The sequence below is a fragment of the Neolamprologus brichardi genome, chromosome 23 (genome assembly GCF_056152115.1).
Source record: "Neolamprologus brichardi isolate AB-2024 chromosome 23, ASM5615211v1, whole genome shotgun sequence".
In the NCBI taxonomy this organism is placed as follows: domain Eukaryota; kingdom Metazoa; phylum Chordata; class Actinopteri; order Cichliformes; family Cichlidae; genus Neolamprologus; species Neolamprologus brichardi.
The window spans coordinates 36,944,271-36,965,070 of record NC_142125.1 but is presented as its reverse complement, the minus strand read 5'-3'; the positions used below and the strand labels follow the sequence as shown (position 1 = coordinate 36,965,070).

General features: G+C 45.2%; 1 protein-coding gene across 2 annotated transcripts in view; it reads right to left on the bottom strand.

Annotated features, from left to right (window-relative positions):
- Positions 1-20,800, bottom strand: part of LOC102791613 (lysine-specific demethylase 6A-like) — a 35,991-nt gene that overhangs the window by 1,660 nt on the left and 13,531 nt on the right. The window contains exons 3-29 of one of the 2 annotated variants that reach the window (XM_087836262.1): positions 19,600-19,708; positions 19,326-19,375; positions 18,737-18,795; positions 15,653-15,773; positions 15,341-15,395; positions 14,583-14,617; positions 13,646-13,739; positions 13,438-13,564; positions 12,220-12,318; positions 11,851-12,070; positions 9,282-9,419; positions 7,282-7,413; positions 7,088-7,156; positions 6,888-6,995; positions 5,978-6,379; positions 4,740-5,593; positions 3,785-3,914; positions 3,576-3,681; positions 3,277-3,482; positions 3,122-3,183; positions 2,847-2,921; positions 2,384-2,532; positions 2,169-2,283; positions 1,891-2,078; positions 1,091-1,232; positions 887-1,013; positions 8-178 (exon numbers count right to left, since the gene is read on the bottom strand). In XM_087836262.1, the coding sequence (XP_087692388.1) occupies positions 8-178; positions 887-1,013; positions 1,091-1,232; positions 1,891-2,078; positions 2,169-2,283; positions 2,384-2,532; positions 2,847-2,921; positions 3,122-3,183; positions 3,277-3,482; positions 3,576-3,681; positions 3,785-3,914; positions 4,740-5,593; positions 5,978-6,379; positions 6,888-6,995; positions 7,088-7,156; positions 7,282-7,413; positions 9,282-9,419; positions 11,851-12,070; positions 12,220-12,318; positions 13,438-13,564; positions 13,646-13,739; positions 14,583-14,617; positions 15,341-15,395; positions 15,653-15,773; positions 18,737-18,795; positions 19,326-19,375; positions 19,600-19,708 (4,143 nt within the window). The remainder of the gene's footprint in view (positions 1-7; positions 179-886; positions 1,014-1,090; positions 1,233-1,890; positions 2,079-2,168; positions 2,284-2,383; positions 2,533-2,846; positions 2,922-3,121; positions 3,184-3,276; positions 3,483-3,575; positions 3,682-3,784; positions 3,915-4,739; positions 5,594-5,977; positions 6,380-6,887; positions 6,996-7,087; positions 7,157-7,281; positions 7,414-9,281; positions 9,420-11,850; positions 12,071-12,219; positions 12,319-13,437; positions 13,565-13,645; positions 13,740-14,582; positions 14,618-15,340; positions 15,396-15,652; positions 15,774-18,736; positions 18,796-19,325; positions 19,376-19,599; positions 19,709-20,800) is intronic. The other variant, XM_087836263.1, reaches the window with a different exon arrangement.

Below are 20,800 nucleotides of genomic sequence, written 5' to 3'. Positions count from 1 at the left end.
GACTTACTAATGTGAACTGGTCGTAGACCTGCATCAGGTCCTCCATCCTGTACTGCTCCAGCACCACGAAGTCGTCCAGTGCGGCGCTGCCTTTTCGGGCACAATCCTGGCAGTGGATCACGCACTGCTTCTTGGACAGGAGCTCGCGGCGCACAAACAGCAGGTTGAACACTTCCACCTGTGGATCACACACATAAAAACACACATTACAAAACTAAATCCACGGGCTGAGTTTCTCTTGCAACTGTCTGCGATTATCACAGCAATTGACAGAAGACGCTTTTCTAAAAAAGCAGCTGAAAGCCCCCCCCTTCCCCCCCGCACGCTTAAATACGAGCCATTAACGCAAACAAAAACCGAGCCGGGCTTTAATTCAGCTGATCGCAATAAGTGCTCATGCTGTCCAAAAACAACAACAAAAAGGAAACAGGAGGGGAAACGAGCAGGATTTAGCCTATGATTGCTTTCCTTCACACATGTTAGATTAAAGGTTATACACGTCCACAGTGGTGGGAAATTAATAAATAAATAAAATAAATTAGCTGCTCATTTCTACTATTGACATTTACTTTACATCATGTGGTAAATGGACCGGCTCTTATACAGCGCTTTTGATCCTCTTCTATCATCCTTTTGATTAGCAGACGACCCGCTCTGCCTACCTGAGCCACATGCTTATAATTCACACGTAAAACACACAGTTGAGGGACTAAACTTCTCTAATCTAACAATCCAGGGTGCAGAGTAATATTCAGGATGTGAGTGGGAACGATTGCGCCGACGACTATTATCTTTCACTCGAAAAAGCTGCAAAGCCAGAAAAATGTGACATCCTGTTAAAATTCACACCCCTGGTGCTGCAATGTTCCCGGTGTTGTTCACTGACCTCACAGATGGTGCAGTAGTGGGCCGGCTCGTCCCTGGTCCTCGGCCTCAGCACTGTTTCCTTGCCGGCTGCTGCCAAGGCTTCCTTCACCCACTGGCACTGCTTCAACGTCCGCAGCAAGCAGTACCTGTGACGGGAACAGAGGCGTCAGCGATGGGTGGAAAAGAAAGAAAAAAAGAAGCCGCAGAAGCCCCCGCGACTTACTTGATCATCTCGAACAGCTTGTGGTCGGACACTTTAATGTTGCGCGCCATGTTCCAGGAGAGGTGCACCATGGGAACCATGGACTTGACGCTCTGGAGCTTATTCCACTCGTATCGCTCCACAGCCAGCTTGTACTGGTGAGCTGAAAGAGCAGTTTAAAGATTTAGGAGAACATTCTGGACTTTATTGGACATAGACACGCACGGGATGCCGACAGCCAGGAGCCCTTCATCAGTCAGCGTCAGCATAAACAGTCACACAGACAACGTGGATTTAAAACTGCGCTGCAGTTAGCTCGTTAATCAGCTGAAAAGGGCAAAAATCGGCAGGGAAACATTACGGAGAAAGGTCAGAGCATCACAAATGTATTCATATTCTGAATGCTTCTCAACTTTGAGCAAATAGAGACTTTTCCAGTAACAGATGTTTAAAATCACTGTTTTCTTGCTTTAACAAGCAGAGAGATGGTCTGAAATACGAGGCCTGCCTCAGTCAAGGGTAACGACGGGTTTAAAAGTGGTTAAAAGCTGTTTTCAAAGCTGCCAGCCTCTATATTTTTAATCTCACAGGAGAAACACGAGTACACAAACTCCAGCTTTGGGAGGTAAAATTGCTCGTTTTCTGTCAGCGGACTCTGGCGGAGTGTAACGGCTGTTTTACATTTTCCTTCTGGCGGCGAAAATAAAATCAACCCGACTGTGGATCAGAACCCTTCAATCACACCTCAGTGCTTCTGAGCTATAACTGTGGGTGAAAATGGAAAATGGAAAAGAGAAAATATGCTTTCTATGACTACACACCGGTAAGAGGTCCCACGTTCCAGGCAATGTTATTGCACCAGCCAATAGCCTGCACCCAGTGCACTGTGCCAGTGTTAAGCCACACCAAGTCGCCCGGGCGCTGAATGAAGCGGTAGACGGGCACGTCGGCCTCGTACAAGTCCTCCAGGTTAGGCCACCACGAGCCCATCAGGAAGTTGATGTTGTTCCTGGAGGAAGGAGGAGTTTGAGAAGAGAGGTTGGGAGGCGCGTGCGTACAAGCTGAGAGAACGAGAGGAGAAAGATAAAGAGCTCCTTACTTTTCACAGAAGTTGCTCATCACTCCCCAGTAGGGCTCCGGTACTGCAAACCATTCACAGTCTCCTGGTCCAATGTTGATGTTGACGGCACAGAAGTTATTGTGTTCCTGATGACCTGGGGGGGGGGGGTGGGGGGAAACAAATGTTCTTTGACCACTTCAAAAAGAAATAAATAAATGAATACTGTAGACGTAATTTCTTGTTAGTGTGCTGACCTGGTATCCGGCTCCCGGGCACCTTCATGTAGAGCTGGACTGTGTTCATACCCATGATGGTGTGACCCACGTGACTGAGCAGGTTGCCGGCGGAAACCACTCGAGCGAAGGCTGGGAGTTTGCTGAGCTCCTGGAGCTGCTGTTTCCACCTGGCAGGTGAGACGAGAGCGGTGCTTTTAACTCAAACAGTTTAAAGTATCGTATTAACAACAACAACAACAACAACAATAACAATAATAATAATAATAATAATAATAAGTAGATGTACTGCTGCGTATGTGTCCACAGTGCCAAGTTTAACATGGTTCAGAAGAGCAGTTCTCTTCTTTTTGGTTGAAATTTGCTCAAATAGTTCAGACTTTAACTCAGGGACAGCAAAGAAATCAAACAGATTCTCACACAGGCAGCTCTGTTTTTTCTGGGTTACACTCTTGAGAGACAAGCTATGAAAGATGAGACTCACTTCCGTTCGTCCGACACGTCGATGTTGGTTCCAAACTTGATGTATTTCAAAGGTCCCCTTCTTTTGCGGGCAGCACTTAAGACACACAGAGAATTCCCAATAAGCCACACACAGAGTACGACCATAATCACTCGCAGAAAATATGTTCAGTATGTTCTGCATTATGTTTCTGAGGAAAACCAGAGAAAAGCTGAACAAAAATCAGAGCCTGGAGATTTTGTAACGGGGCCAAAATAATTAAACTTGGGTCTTTATTAAAGAACGCTGTTAGGTACCTCTCTGCTGACGCTGGCTCTGTGTCTGAGGGCTCCTTTAGTGCCTTCTTTTCATTCTCTTCCTGCAAACAAACCAAAAAAGTGTGAGTTCAGGGTTATAGTCGAGCTGAATCTTTCTCTACAGTCTCTGAAGTGACAGGAAAAGTGGAACTGACCCGCAGGGACTCTTGGAAGGAGGCGGCCTGATACTGGGCGTATTTGGCGATGGTGGTTTGGGAGCGGGCGCTCTCACAGCGCCACATTTTCTTGGTGCCGGTCGGATCCCAGTTCTCATCGGCGGGCTGGGAGAGCTGAGTCCAGACCTCCACCAGGTGCTCTGGATTGGCCTCGACCAACGTCTTTGTGGAAAACAGACCCAAGTCTGTGTGAAGAAACACACCCGCACACAGTTGAAGCTCCGATCAACTCTGTGACGGCAAACACACACACACACGTTTGTAACGGAGCCATTTACCCAGTTTGAGAGCTCCGGCCAGTCCTCGAATGACAGTGACGGGGTTGGAGGGGTTTGTGCAGAACTGGTGCAGCGGGGGGAAGAAAGCATCTCTCTTGTTCTCCAGCTGGTCCAGTCACAGGAAACAGAAAGTAATTATTTTTTTAATTCGGGCGCTAAAAACTGAAGAAATTTAAAATGTACTTATTTTGCTGATGGCTAATACTCACATAGATGCTAGGTGTGGGAGGGTTGAGCTTGTCTTTGGGCAGGGCTGGTGAGGGTGGAGGTGGCAGGCGTGGCGGGGGGCACTTATCGAGGAGGATGCTGCTGTTGGACAGACCGTTCTTCCCCAGGTTTCTGCACATGCATAGCACAAAACCTCCTCAGCCACAGCAGTGATGCAAACACTTCTCTCAAATTCCTTCTCAGCAATATCAGTGGTATCATTAGAACCGTGGCACAGTTTAATACATAAAATGTAAACTTAAAAAAACAAAAAACAAAACCTCAAACCACTTATTTCCATTTGATGGAAGGTCTGTAATCACATGGAGGGCTCCGTTTAACTGAATAATATCTGCATGGCAACAAGACTGCCCAGTAGCCTTCGGTGTTGTTGACAGTTACATAACAATTTGCTGTTAGTACTGCAGTTACACTGCAATTCCACAGGGAGGAGACATGCTCAAAACAACCCACACAGCCGGGCCATCCTGCTCTCATTCTGCACAGGCAGCAAATAAAAAAATGGTCTTAAACTTTGCTACGATTTTGGAGAACATTCCAGACATGTTCCAAACATTAGGTTACATAATTGAAAACCCTTAAACGCTACATTTCAGCGCTAAATTAGCTGAGTGAGGCACACACATTTTCTCTCATTTACACGGGAGCAGCTGCACATTTCCATTAGTACCTCAAACACACTTAACTCAGTGGTGTTCTTGCCAGAACACTCAGCTCTAAGTCACTCTCAGTTTGTAAGATGCCAGAAAACTGGTGTTTTGCTAATGCACTTAAAGCCCCTGTCGCAGCCTGACTGCGTGTTCTTTGTGCATGCACCAAAAAACAACAACAACAACAACGCCAATGCGATCGTTCCTGGCGAGAGGAAAGAAGCGTGCTGTCTGAGTGCATCCGCAAGACTCCATAATGTGAAAGAAAAACAATGAGGCTTCTCACCTGCAGGCCTTCAGCACGTCTGTGGAGCTGGGGTAGATGGATATTGAAGACGACGATGACGAGGAGGAGGAGCTGTGTCCGTGCGGAGGCGTAGCTTTGAGACTGGTGACAGCAGGCGGCTCAGCCTTCAGCGGGCTCTGGGAGTCCTCGGAAATTCCTCCTTTGCTGTTGCCGTTGACGGCGGGTGCAGTGGCTGCGGTGCCAGCAGGACTGTGGCCACATGCCTGGGTGTGCTCTGAGGATTTGGGCGAAGGTGTGGCGGTGGATATGGCAGAGATGGGCGAGGAGGCAGCTGAGCTGCCCTGTGCGTGGGGGGTGGAGGGCAGGACGGCCGGGTGGATGTTGTTGATTTTCTTGTGGGAATCCGAGGTGGTGGATGCCGCGGGCGCAGTCCCTTCTGACGGCCCCTCGCTCTCCTCTGGACCCTTCCCCCCTGCCAGCAGGGCAGATAGCCTAGGATTGTCTGCGCTAAGGCTCGGCTTGTCGCCGCCTTCTACCACTTTGCCGCCATCCGAGTGGATGTGATTGGCTAGGCCGTCCCCCTGCGCTGCTTTGCCATCAGCTGATGGCAGCGGCGACGGTGTCTTGACCTCAGAGTTCCCGTTGCCGAGGGACGCGGCTGTGGCGTTGCCATCTTTGGTAGCGGACACACTGGGTCCTGCTCCACCTGAGGTAGAGGAGTGGGGGAGGGAGGGCGGGGACGGGAGGTGGTTATGAGGCCGCGGCGACGGGGCATTAGTGGAATGTCCAACCTGATTGTTGGGGTGCGCGAGGGTGGTGGAGTTGGGGGTCTCGGGGTGAGAGAGGGTCCCCTCACTGCTGGAGCCATGTGGAACAGACCCCTTCTGAAGCCCCTGAAGGAAAAAGAGCACAGCTGTTAGGAAGTGCACTCGTAGGCAGTAACCATGGACACGTGTGGCTGTAATTATGATGTGTAAGCTGGGCTTTTATACAGGCTCTGTGTCAGAGCCAGAAATGTGCCCATGTGGATGCACACTCACATGTGTATAAAATAATAACAGAAAATAGACGTAGAAAAAATGAATTCAATAAAATACAAATTAAAATGAATAAAAATGTAAGTAAAATATGGGCTGATAACTTCTGTCAATGGTTTCTGACAGCTTTTATGAACATAGCTCTGTGGATTAAATCACGCTTTTATCTATTACTTAACACAGCAGCTGAGAGCAGAGCAGGCACCGTCACCAGCGCTGACCATCAGTGAGGCGTCTCACCTGAGAGGAGTTTAGGTGCAGGGCCTGGCGCGGCATGGCGTCCTGTGTTTGCGTGTTTGTGCAGGTGTGAGGTAGCAGTGCTGCACCGCCGCTGCCGGCAGGTTGCAGGTAAGGCACGTCTCCGTTGGGTCCTGTGGGCGCGGGCCCTGGCTGATTATTATTACTACTACTACTATTACTACTACTGTTACTACTGTCACCCGCGGGGAGCGGGTCCGAGTGTCCGTGCGGCGCGGAGCCCACGGGCCCGTTGGCCAGTGGCTGAGGCGGACACGGTGGCCGGTGGAGTCCCAGGTGGGGCCGCATGGGGTGCAGGCTGGGATTGGGGGAGGGGAGGGAGTTGGTAGTGGGGCCGTTGGGGAGAGATGGGCGCACCTGACCTCCTGAGGCGCTCTGTCTCATCTGTGAAAGAAAAATAAAACAATACTTTGAAACTGTCAATCATAATCGCCGGCGAGTGATTTGTCACGTCTGAAAAACCAGACAGGTGAGCTGAAGCAGCCAGGAGAAAACAAAAACATTCACCTCTTCATCTCTGAGTGTTGAAACCTTCCACCACTGATGCGTGGTTTGGCACAAGATGCGGTGGGTTAATGCCTCAACATGCCACAGCTCACCGTTAGAGTGATTTAAGAATAATGCTGTGGGACTGGAGATCAGGCAGTGTTTACCCACTCTGGATTAGTGAGTTTATTTACTCTGCCATCACAGTTTAAAGCCTTTAACTACCGTGTTTATAGAAGCACCAGAGTCAGTGCTGATCTAAACCCAAAACATTCACCCCGACCCTCGCTGTGAATTTCTCACGTTTATTCTGCAGCGTTCTTGTAAACTAATAGGATAAATTCAAGACAAAAAAAGAAAAGCGATGCTGTTCATCACTTTGAATATGCTAGAAGTTGCTCAATACCTGGTGCTGGTGCTGCTGCATTATGGCGAGCTGAGCCTCCAGCTGCTCCAACATCTGGAGCTGCGGCGGCTTCAAGTTGGCCCGATTACTCCGTAACTGTTCCAACATCTGAAGACGGACAGAAAGAGTGAGAACCATGTGACACCTAAAAATAATGATGACCTTTTTTTTTAAGATAAATAGATGAAAATGTTGCTAACCTGTAATTTCTGTGGTGAGAGGTACCAGTTGGGGACTGGCTGTGCTGGATTACTGGCCCATGAATCACCCTGAGGTGAAAAAAATAAAAAGAAGCTGTATTAAGGTGAATGAAACTGGAATTACCGCCTCTGCCACTCCAGTTCAGTTCTGAGTAAACGCTGCTTACTACGAGGGAAACAACTGCCATATTTACCTTGGCAGGACCGGAGGCTTTCCTCCTCTTGGCTGGGCAGGACTGGTCGTCCGCTTGGCCAAGCGAGCCCACGTGAGGAGGCAGAGACTGACCCGAGCCCCCGCCCTCTGCACTGTGATTGGGCTTACAAGCCTGTGGGGAGGGGGGGGGGGATAATGGAGGGAGAGGCGCAGGCAAAAGGGAAACAAATCAAAGGAGAAGAAAAAAAAGATATATAAATGGATGGGTAAAACAAAGAGGATTGGAGCAGAGCCAGACGAAAAGAAAGTCATGAAAGAAGATGGTGGTAAAAGAAAAAAAAAGTTAAGGGTACGGGAGAACCAGGAAGAGGGAAAGAGGGGGTTATGGAGACATGGAGATGGGGATTGTGGAAAGAGAGAAACAAGGGAGAGCAATAATGTGATTCTGCGTTAAAGCTTCAATGACAGATAAAGCAAAAAAACAAAACAAAAAAAACATTCCTGTGTGTCTAAAGGCGTTGCGTCAAATCACAGCAACACCCTCCAGGTTATCTTTCCTGTTTAAAGGAAAGCTGGGAAAACACGTACAGAGGCTACAACCAAACAGCATCTACAGCGCTCCAACTGTCCTCATGGGAAAGACTTAGTATGTTCCCAAGTTTGGCGAGACATTGCAAGGCAGTAGCAGCTGTTTAGAGACACAGTGGCATAACTCGACCTTGGAAGCCAAAGGTTACAAAGCATTCACACACTGACAGCCTTTAATATTAGTTTGGAGAAAGCTCATGAGCCAGATGTGACTGTACGGCCTGCGGAACAAGCCATCGTTTTAGCGTGCTGCGTTAAAAACAAAGCCAGATGACAAAAACGCAGCTTCGGTTTATTATTAATATCATTAGCATCACTATTACTGAGCGTCAGGCTATAAAGTCACACCTGACCCAATGAAATCGGCTCATCCGAAGAATTTCGAACAAATTCATTCGCGCTCGAGTCGAGTGTCGCCACGTCGGCTGCTAAAAGATCAACACATTCCGACAACGACGACCACACGCAAACACGGACACAGCAGAGCTACGGCTATCTACTGCATGACCGACGTGTTTAAATGAAGTGGAGGTGAAACACTGCAAGGTGCCTAAGGTCAGCTAATGAAGAGGGAAGGGGAGGAAAGGGAGGCGGGTGGGGAGGAGGAAGACGAACAGAGCCAATAGGAAGCCTGGGGACAGTCTACGGCAGCACGACCTCACCGATCACACCGAGGCAGGGTGAAGAAAAGCCCCCACCAGGGAAAAAACAAAACAAAAAAGAGAACGCATAAAACAAAAAAGAGAACGCATAAAAAAAAGAAAGAGGCAAAGTGTGTGTGAGAAGTAGAAACACAGCCACTTTACTTTTAATTAGAGCCCTTTAATCTGATCATGACGAGGGAGGGGGGGTGGAGGAGACTAGGGGTGGGGTGTAATCCCGAATACCATGTTAGATTTAGGAAAAAAAGGATTAAAAGAAGAAATCGAGAGGAAAAATAATGAGAAAAAAATCATTTATCGGATTTTTTCGGTTTTTGAATCAAACTGAGCGTGATGGGTGAAGCCATGTGACTGCTGGAGGCCAAAAAAAACAAAGAAAAGAAAAAAGAAAAAAAGGAGAAGGGAGTGCAGCGGATGGATAGCACTTGGCTCGGTTTTGCTGTGAAGCGGCCGTGACCCCGTGAGCTTCTAGCAGTAGCCAATTGCGATAAGCTGCAACAAAAGAAGACTCGCAATGCAGTCGAGGTCTCCAATCGTGAGGGCAGCAGAGAAATAAAGGCGTTTTTATTTTGAGGGGTCGCCTTGTTATTGAGCTCAAGCGTTACCCATCGTTATGTACGACAGTGCATGCGTGTGTGCTGCCCTGCGGGTGTGTGCGTGTGTGTTTCGAGAGCCTAAGTGTCTGAGTTTGGACTCAGAGGAAGGGAGGGGGAGGTAGGAGGCGGGGGGAGGCAAGAAGAGGGGAGGAAGGAGGAGTGGGTGGGGTAAGTTGCTCTATCTGGTCTCTCACCTGCTGTGGTGCACTGCTCAGGCCTCCCTGCCTGGAGGTTAGCTCAGCTGGGATTGGCAGACTCCATGCCTCCTCAATAAGAGGGAGCATTTTACTTTTACTCTGTAGGCTACTGAGCTGGGGGTTACTCAACTGAGCCTAGGGGAATGGAGAACGACGTGAAAAAAATAAAAATAAAAAAATAATAAAACACAAGGCTTTTTCTTTTTTACTTTTTTTTTTTTTGAAAACGATGACCTCAAAACAAAGAAATGATTAGCAATGGTAAGTTGGCAGAGGTTAAAAATAAATAAATAAATAAAACAACAAGTGAAGCCAAGTTGAGAATCTGACAGTGATTATGCCAACTTGCACTGGTCTGGCTAACTCAACCCTACAGTCATGTCATTAACAACATGAGGAGGTACATTCAGCAACAGTGATCCCAAACACAGTCACAGTGTCCATTAAAACAAGCCAGTGGAGCTTGTCTTAATGCCATGAAATTATGCTATAGTAAACTGGGTGGTAATGTAACATTCCTTCATGCATATGTAAAGGAAAAAAAATGACAGCATAGATGAATAAATTAACGCATGAGATGCGGGGTCGCTGAGGGCCACTTCGCTCAGCTAACGTCAGCTGTCGTTAGCGCCAATCGTTCTCGAAATCCGTAAAAAGGAGACCTAATTATTTCTAAAAGGGTGTAGCAGGTTTATTCTTTGACCTCTGAAGTCTCTGTTGTGCTTGTCTAATCGCATCCCTTAGGAATGATTTAATTTAAACCTCAAAGGGATGGTAAGGAACAGCAAAAGGCAGAGAAGAAGATGAAGGTACTGGAGAAGAGCCCTTTAGAAACCACATGCGTTGCTATCCAAGTGCAAGGGAGTTTTAGGATTAGGAAGGTTCAGAAAAAGGGAGAGGCTACTAATGCTAAAGGGAGTCTACTACGAAGCCTGCACTGGTATCATTTTGTGTCTGTGGCGTTCACTGCACTGTTTTCTGCCCGTTATCTGCATGAGCCACGCCAAACAACTCCGGTGAACCCCAGAGCAGCTCCAACAAATTAAAGCAAACTTCAATCAGGGATAAAGTAGGTTACACGTCTTTTGATTGGTTGAAAAAAAACACAAAGCCCAATGATGCTTATTCACAGAGCACTTACAATTACAGGAAAAAGATTCTCCTCATGTCCACATAAATACCTTAAAAGTGAAAACATTAAACTTGGACATCCATTCATTTCTCGATACAGATGATCCAGCATTGCATATCTGTGAGGAGGGAAACTGAGCCATAGCTCTTAACAGCCTGTGAGCCACTTTTACAGCAATAACTGCAGCTAAAGGTTTCGCCTTTTGATCAGTCTGGCTTAGCTTGGAGGAAATTTAAACTATTTCATTAAAAAGAATGCAATCAATCTCAAGATGCTGGTGAGCTTCCTCAGGCCCTTCCACAGCATTTCTATTTGACTTTGCATAAGACAGGAAGACAAACCCAGCCTCGGGAGGTCACAAGCCGGCCCCAAGCTTGAATAAATGGGATGGTTGTGTCAGGAAGAACAAGCCATCTTGGCCGATATACATCACAACAGAACCGAACCATGATACTACCACCGCTGTGCTTCACACTTTCCTATGCACCGTTTCCCTTTCTTTGACCAAAACTATTTATTTTAGTCTCCTAAGTCCACAAAACATAGTTCCAGCAGCTGGCTCACCCATGTGATCATCAGTAAACTGCATATGGGTAGCAGTATGCTTTATGGAGAGCGGTGGCTTTCTCCTTGTAGGCCAGCCATTAATATTACTGTTAATCAGCGCTCTGCTGTTGGTGGACTCAGGAACATGAGCCAATATGGGAGGCTCAACCTGTTTAGAAGTTAGTCTGGGAACATAATTCAGGTTGCACAGGAACCAGACTATGAAGAAGCATAGAGGATAACTCTCCTTTACTGGCAACAGCAGTCTGACTGCAGATCAGTCGAATCCAAACTCTTCTCAGATGGTTATGTAATCTCCTCTGGCCTGCTGAGCATCCACAGCTCTTTTTGCAAGTTTCTCAGAAAACTTGGTTCCTCGTGCAACAATTCTCTTCCTCAAAGACGTGTTGTGAAGATCAGATTCCTGTTTTGAAAATAAAAACAGGCCACCCCACCTCACCTGACTGCCACCTCACTGACTGAAATCACGAGGTTACTTGACACCCTCCCCTCACAGATATGCAAACTGGGATGTGCTTATCTGCTTTAAAGGCATTGTGTGAAAGTCAAATCATATTTATGTCACAATGCAGAAACACAGATTTGACCCTAAAATGTAAAAACGCTAACTTTATCCTGCAATTGTAAGAAGGAAATCGCAACCAGCAGTTTCAGTAAGCATTCTCATCTCAACATGCTACAATTAAAGCTACTCCACTGCCTAACCTGGGGAAAACCGTTTATGAAAACCTCACTGTTGCTGTTAGACAAATATCTTTGCACTTCTGTTAAATTTTCTTCAAACAAAATAATCCAGCTGACGCTATATACCCATCCAAACAGCCATTGCATGGTTGCTTCTTCTATGAAATCCTTCTCACCACCCACCTGCAGGCATTTGATGCGGTGGGTTAGCGCAGCAGTGTTGGTGCAGCCCTTGCTGCGAGTGGCATTGATGTAGCACTTGATGGCGTCGTGCGGCTGGTTGCAGGACTCGTAGAGCGTGCCCAGGTCCATCCAGGCAGCGGCGTGGCTGTGGTCCAGCTGCACGGCGCAGATGTACGCCTGCAGAGCGTCCATGGGCTGGTTCTGCTGCTGGTACAACACCCTGAGGACAGGGGCAGAGGGGGGAAGAGGGAGGGGAGGATGACGATAGAAGGGGGAAGAAAAATTATAATGATGATTCAGAAAAAACTGGTTTTAAATATTTTTCTTTGTGAAAACAAGTAATAGATTACTTTTAAATACAAAAGTTACCCTATTGAGCACCAGGTGTCTGCATTGGCCTCTGATTTGTCTATGGATTGCCGATAAGACATGAAGGCATCCTGGACTTTCCCAATACTTGAGTAGCACCTGTGGAAAGACAAAGGCTGTCACGATATGGAAATAATATTCCAAAAATACATTCCTCTTTACAAATTCCACCCTTTAACATGCTTAAAGGGTAACACAGCTGACACCTGGTGTTACCAGATCCATAATAGAACAAATACTTTCAATCAACTAGACAATGGCAATAGAGAAGGCTCACCCACAGAGTCATTAAGGAAATTAAAACATCGGAAAATGAAGCCCTGTGTAAAGTGGTGGTGGCAATTTCTGATTCTCCTCACCTCCATTACTAATCTGCTTTCGGCCAAAAAGTGACGACCAATACACAAAATGATGCGCCAAAAGAATGTGCCTCCCCTGATCAACCACCAAAGAGAACACAGTGCTGATATTGCCAAGCTATGGGTTTAAATTTCACCTTCAATAAACCTTTTACAACACAGCCCAACTTCCCATGCTTTTTCTTAAGCCTTGATTTTAATCCACTGAGGACACAGACAGCTGAAAACCCAATTCTTAAGTAGCTACTCCTGTTCTAGTCCTGACGTTCGCTTCAAGTCTGCTGCCCGGGGTGCATGCATAGATGCTGAACTGGAATGTAAATTCTCAGTGGAGTAGTGTGTGGTCACAAACAAACAAACAAAAAACAAAACACAACAAAAAGAAAAAGAGAAAAATAAAAAAGTGGAAAGAAGGAAGCTCTTCAGTCTGTGAGGGGGAGCCAATTAGAATTAAAATAGATTAAAAGTAGCTTAAAAGGAGAGTAAAGTGAGCTAGAACTGCTTGTTTCAGACAGAGTAAGAACAAGGAGCCCAAAGTTAATGGGGGTTATTTTTAACTGCTAATCATGCAAAGCCACTCTAATGAAGTTGAAAAATAAAAATATGGAGCTGGAAATACATGCCTAGGAGCAGCTAGCCAGCAGCATTAGCCACTAATGCATAGACGTCTGAGCTAATCAGAAAGGAATTGGGGCTTGTCCAGCTCAGCTGTCCAGGACTCACAAACAGCCCACACACTGCTTTTAGAGCCTCACAATCCATTATTTTATTGCTTTATTTCAGGAAAGCAGAGGTAAGGAGCACACTAGTATCAAACACTACAATCCTCTGTAGGCTGTTTTTCCGGTGTGCAGCATACCTGCCAAGGAAGTACCAGGACTGTCCAGAGTTAGGGTCGGCCTCCAGAGACTTCTGCAGACACTGGATGGCATAGCTGTCCCTGCTTCCTCTGTCCCCGAGCTGCTCCACCGTGTGATGCATCCAGCCTGGGAATATATCCAATTACCCAACTGTGTGTTTGTTTTTAAGAAATATCAAAACTATGATATATCCTTAGAAAACCTTACCTAACTGCTGCAGGGTAGTGGCCTTCACCTGCGCAGGAAGATCCTCTGTCTGCAGAAGGCTCTCGTAAGCCTCCTTGGAAGCCCGGTATTTCTTCTGGATATGGGAAAAGGATAAGAGGAAGTGTAACAAGGAGTAAAAAAGTTTAAAAAAAAAACAACAACAACAAAACAAACAAAAACCAACACAGTGTAGACCTATAGCTTTTAGTTTATAGTTTTTTATAGTTGCTATTTTGGCCGTCTTTCCATCTCTGTTAACCTGCAGCAGGAGACAGGAATGTAGTAATCATGCTGACTGCACTTCCCACCCTTCTTAATTTAGCTGGGGGTCTTTCACTGCAGCGGCGTGTTCTGACAGAGCACAATTTAAAATAAAATAAAATAAAATAAAATAAAATAAAATAAAATAAAATAAAATAAAAAATAATAAAAAAAAAAAAAAAAAAAAAGATAAACGCATCCCTGAGCTGCCGAGAGCTACTGTACCTCGCCAATGAAACCTACATAAAGACAGAGACAGAGAGAGGGAGACCACCAGCATACAAAAGAGGGGGAGACAGACTTTCTTGTTTCCGTGGCAACCCTGTCGATCGGCCGAGAGTAATCTCCTATCCCCTCCCGCGCGCCACCCACTCGAGCACCCTGCTCCATCCTCAATTTGTCAGCACGTAGTTCAAATTTTTTAAAAAAGGAAGAAAAAAAAAAGAGAAAATAGGAAACAGGGCAATCCCCGGCATTCAGACGCCCTGCTATTTTTTACACCGCTAAGTCAAAGCTATTCGCCTCGCTGTTTCACATTCAATCGACATGCAGCACTTACACCCCCCCTCCTTCTCAATTACTCAGCATAGATGGGGGGGTGGGGGCAAATCTAGTCTTGTACCCTTGAGAGCAAGCAGAGCTCAAGTGCAGGTCGAATCAAGCATCAAACACTTACCTGAATCTCATACAGATGAGCAATGTGGAACTGAACTACAAAAAAAGAGAGCGAGAGAGACAAGAACACAAGCGTGTTAGAGGTTACTCAACATTTCAAGAAAAACTGAGTCCCTCCTCAGTGTGTTTCCAAAAGTCTTTGGAAAGTAGTGCTGAGCTGTCAATAAAAAAAAGAGGTGTCAGAAACCCGAGGCTGGCCCAGTCTACATGAACAGAGCAGGTAGGTAAGCTGTGCTCCTGGCAGCACCTTCCTTTGTCTGGAGCGCTGCAGTGTCTGATCTAAGCTGCCTGAGTGACTCTCAGCAGATGGAGAGGGAGAGAGAGGGAGAGAGAGAGTGGAGAGGAGGGAGAGAGAGAGCACGAACAAGCGAGAGAAAGAGAGAGGGTGGGGGGTGGGGAGTAAGATGGGGGCTGCCCTTGCTACGTATGTGAGCGAGTTAGAAAAGCAGTGAGGGGGGACACAAAGAAGCAAAGGCAAACAGCGGGAGCCTAGGCAAAAATGGATATTGCTATCACCAAGGTAACAGGTAGCACGGCGGGCGAGATGAGATGGGAGCAGCATATCAAATAATTCCAGTGCTCTAAGTAGACTGAAGCGAAAGCAGCAGACCACCGGTCTAACGCTGCGTACAGAAGGATGGTGAAAGGAGAAAAGACGGAGGGGAGAGCTGAAAGAATAAAAAGTAATGATGCATATTCACAAAAGCGGTTAGATACAATTAATAACATAACACTCAAATAAGTAGAAAGGGTGCTTACTTTCAGCTTTGGACAAAGTGCAGGGGTTGGAGTCAATCAAAGCCAGCTGAAAATGCTGTGAGAGAGAAATGAGTACACAGAATCAATCACTTATTCCCTCTTGTATTTGTCACTAGCTGCCAGCTTATTCAGGCACTGAATGGGAGCTCCCATCCTTTTTGTGTCGTGCTCTGCTCGCTCGTTTCACGCTTCAAGGTCAGCTTGAAGTGGGAAACCGCTGCTGTTGAGAAAATCCACCTTTCCTTTTGTTCGCTTCATTGCCGCTTCTCGGGATTCGTTCAAGAGTGAGGCGCGACTCTAAGCTGTACGTACCTTTAGGCTTGACTCGTAGTCTGTGTTGACCTTGAACATGAGACCTAGGCGCAGGTGGATCTCCTTAGCCCGGGAGAACCCCGGGTCAATGTACAGCACCTCCTGGAATGCTTTGATCGCCCTGTGGGAGAATTAAAAGGAAGCGGTGGCGGGCGGGGGAGAAAAAAAGAGAAGGGTGATTAATAAAAACATTTCGATTCAGAGAAAAACTTGAGGTATTAGCAAAAGCTGATCTCCGACAGCAGCTGCTTATTCCAGTCACGCTGCAAGCGTGCCATCTTCTACTGAACACTAAAGATGCTTCTTCCCTGGAAACTGAGAACGCACCCTGTTTGTTACACACAATAAAAAGTTTAAGCAATCTAAGCTTTTATTTAACGCTTTTTGAGGGTTTCTAACAAGCTCCAAACTGACCGGAAATGTGTTAAATGACATTTCATCATCAACAAATTCATTAGTAATTTCTATGCAAATAGTATGTCAGCTTGCGACCTAAATGACACATTACTTCCTGTGTGGACACCCTTTAAGCCGCCACTATACCCACCACATTGGTCATTTCATGTGCCGCAGGTTACATCATCACACATTCACCACTTCCACAATGCGTCTTTGTCTCATCTCCTGGTTCTGTCAGAGGTTCCTGTTTAAAGGGAGTTTTTCCTTCCCACTGTCACCAAGTGCTTGCTCATGGGGGTCACCTGAGTGTTCAGATTCTCTCTCTACTATTGTAGGCTCTCTACCTTACAATATAAAGCACCCTGAGTCCTCTTCAATAAGCAGTAAAGACCGTTTCATATAGAAAACCGACCAAAGACTGAAGATTTCTTACAACAGAGCATACTACTCCCTTCACAGAACCGCCCAAAGTGGCTGTAAACAGAACAGATGCAGATCTGTGCAAGAAGACAATTATCTCTGAGTTAGCTCTCCAGCTCTCAACTGGCCGCTTCATTCAATGGCACCAGTGAGAGTCAGATAATGATGATTTGTGATGGTAAATAAATTCAAATAGTAGATAAACGTGCATTAGACGACAGTATGTACCACTGGAAACCACAAAAGAAGCAAGTGGTAAAAATGTCCTGACATCTGAAAAATGTCTCTGAAAATAAAATGTGTTGAAAACGATGCCTCGGTGGAATTTGCCTGCAGCTGCTAACAGCTGGATTTGCTGATGTCTGCATCTCGAAGAATCTAATTTAGCTGATTCTTATTGGCAACTCAGCCAGAACAGAGTCTCTCTTGCAGGCCGTGGCGTTGCTATGGAAACAAGACAGGACAGCTCACCATCAAAGGCAGATTTTCAGCTGGTAAACATATACAGACTACAACTGAGCTGTGTAATCACAGAGGCACGCTTCTTTGGATAGCTCCCTTGAATCGTTGCGCTCACTGTTGGTGCCGTTTCAAAGTGCCATCTTCTGAGGCATGCAAGTTCTGTCTTGTATCAGTAGAGCACACCAATATTTTTAATTTTAATATTTGAAATTGCTCAAATACTTTACACTGATCATAGGTGTGCTGCTGCCAAAGACTTCCCGGATTTGGTGTGGGTTTAATAAATGAGCAGTCGGTGGATTGGATCACTTTTGAGCAGTATTTGTAGCCTGCTTGTAGACAGAGTATTACTAAGTGACCAATCACATATGGGCATTCTTTGGCTGCATGCAGGTCAACAGTCCATGTGGAGAACAAAGGAGGGATTTATTTCCTGAGATACATTTTATAAGCAGTGGCTGCTGTCTGGTGATGTTGTTTTATGATGCCGTTTTATGAGGTGGTTATTGGCTTCCTCTGTTAAGCGAGGCTGTCTGCTATAGGCTCTGTGTGTGCTCATGTAAAAAGGTGCGTTCCACGCATCACATGACTATTCACTCAGAAAACCCAGACTTTAAGCTCAACCCAGCTTGCCAACCCGTTAATCTGGCTTCGTGGTACACCCCTCAAATGTCCTAAAACACACTTACAAATTGTCCACAGAGGCTGAGTTAGCAGAGTAGCTGATAGATTCACAAATTGGTGCCAACCATTCTTTATCTAAATCCAGCTAACAGGCATATCCATAATCTAGGCATGAGAATGGCATTGATTGTCTCATCTAACGGGTCCCTGAACAGCCCACATGCGGTCAATGGGAAATTAGGATTCAAATGTAAATAAGTTTACATCAGGCACCAAACACACTTTGATAAACTCCAACAGAGAATGGATTACTGGTTTTTGCGATTTATCCTCAAAATCACAAAAACTTTGCTTTTATTTTGATGGTGACTATTTTGGTTTTGAAGTTTACATACGTACTTATGTGCAAGTGAACGCAGCTTGACCGATATTTATGAGTTTATGAGACTGCCACGATAATACAGTCAGTGAAAAACTAAAGAATATCATCATTTAAAAACATCCTAGGAACACTATGTGGCTGTTTTTGTGCTTGAATTTAATTTATGCCATGTCACAACTATTGCACTCTGAAGCTGCTGCCTGAATCTAGTGTTAACAAGTTCAGCTCACTATAAAACAAGGATGGAAAACACCCCTCTTTTTTATTTGCACTAATAAAAACTGCTGCCCGCAAGCTACAATCACCTGTGAAACCTCGTTTAGTTCTTCGTTTTCTTTTTGTTTTTTTAATAAATATGATTATTGCAAATTGCCTTGACATATTTTGACATAATTTTGAGGTTATATCACCCACAATAGCAAACAACAAAGCCTACCTACCATCAAGGTAACTACTGTATCTTATCAGCCTACTAGTCCAATAAGCCACATGAAATCTGTTTTTAAAAAGTGTAATTATTTTTTTTAAAGGCAAACATTAAGAAACAACAGTATTTTTTCTTGTTTAGCTGATATCCATCCACTTATGCTCAGCATAATGCAGCGTGACATTTTCCCCATCTACCACCATTCTGCCACAGCCCCGATGTGATTTTCTCTTTAATCCAGAACAGCCCCAGAAGAGATTCACAGTGCATTTATTACATAAATAATAATGATCTCAGCAGACTCACCCTGTGTCTATCCAAATGAAGAAATAATATTAATAATAATGAAAAAAAAGAAGTTGCCACTCACCACTGAAAGGCATTATAGTGGAAGTAGACCATTCCGAGGCCATACAGAAAGGCGGCATTCTGGGAGTAAAGACAGAAAGGTGAGCAATTATTTAGCTACCAAACAATGGAGTTTTTTGGGTTTTTTTAACTATAGCAAATCAACCTACCAAATTACAGCAACCCAAAAGGTACTAAACTTATGTGAAGATTTGCTAATGTGCTACTAAAATGGACAGAATAAATTTAGACGTCAGTGGGGTGAAAAAAGAAACTGGTGGCTAACTGATTATATAACACTGCAGCACCTGATAGAATTTGATTAAAAAGAACAAAAACAAAAAACAAAACTAGAATTTAGGTTCACCGCCAAGTGTCAACTTTGCAGGAAACAGTGAAAATGACTGACATGAAACCTGAAACCGCATCTTACACCAACATCTAACCCAGCTGAGACCAAACGTGCTTCCGGTGTATGTGTGGGAAATGTGTGTGTGTGTGTGTGTGTGTGTGTGTGTGTGTGTGTGTGTGTGTGTTAGAGTGAGAGTAAAAGAAGGTGAGAATATCACAAACAATAAGGGAAAGTGAACGTGTAGGCCTGCGTGTCTTACCTTCCAGTAGTCTGACTGTAAACTGTAGTACCTCTGGTATGCTGATAATGCTGTAAGGAGATGCAAACAGAGATTTACGAGAGGAAAAGACTAAGCAGCAAGCTGAAGGTTTGTTCTTAGAGGAACAATAACTACTGTGCTTAAAAATGTGAAACGTACTCAAAAGGCATGACAGCTGAAATAGAAATCATTTATTCGACCAAAACAGTGGCAGGAAAAAAAACAAAGAGCGTATAACCCACTTCAGTGCAGGTGAAGAGAAGAGATGACTCACCTTTCGGATAATCCTCCAAGAGGAGGTTGAAGTGGCCCAGCTGGCAGAATAACTCAGGGTCCACTTTGCCCTCGGCCTTAAGGATGAGTGAATCGTAGCACCGAACAGCCTGGAAGGAACACAAAAATAACACCGGCTCAATTCTGTGTGTCGCATGCAAACATCCACGTCTGCAAAGAAAAGAAGCGTGGTGTAAGAACTTTACAAAGTCACAGCGTGGCTGACGTCAGCTTCCAAAATCTCTTCTGCAGATAAATATCAGGTTAGGATTTCAGCTTGCTGCAGAAGAAAGCTTTTGCAGTATATCTCGTAGAGATCTCTCCTGCCTGTGGGAGTACAGCAGCCGACTCTGAGCTCCGCATCTGCTGGAGGTCTTTAGCTCTTACATTTACTGCATATGTACATTAGGGCTGGAAACCAGGTAAAATGATAACAATCAGGTACGGTCAATATAAAGTCAATAGAAATAAGTCCATCCTTGTTTTGGCAAACATCTGGAAAGGCCAATGGCAATAAGAACAGCGCTGCACCGAGCCGAGCCAATCATGCTTTTGGAATAGAATAAAGCCATGTCAGGATAGGCTGGCAGCTCATGTTTGGGCTGCTGATGCCGTACACACCAGAATGTTAGGAGTGTGAGTGAGAAAAAGACCAAATAACATTGGACAATGCTAATGACAACCCGAGCAACAGTATTACTGTACACAACAAACAAGACTTTGCAGTCCTGGACACCAAATACTGATATTTTATTAAATAAATGAAAACACTTTGGGAATGCTATGAACAAGAGAGCTAATCTCATGCACCTAAGTCAGCTGACCAAACTTGCATTAAATCAGTTCAACCCAAAAAACAAACAAATCATCCAACACTGGACACACTTAGCTTGTCAACTGTACCTCGTAATTTAGAGCAAGCTAACGGCTCAATCACACGAGTAAAAACAGAAGCCTCCCTACATCCAAATAAAAAAAATACACAACTGCCTGATGACTGTTTTGAATTTTTTCACGTTTTGTGACAGATCACAGCTTATGGTGGTGTTGATCTGAAGGTGATTGGCACAGGTTGCCTTGTATGAGGCAACCTTTCTGCAAACAGTTGCAGTCTGATTTGGACTGATTGCAATCGCTCTCACAGAGATTGTTGGAAGGTTTACAAAGAATTGCTGTCTAATTTATAAATGCAGACCAATTTG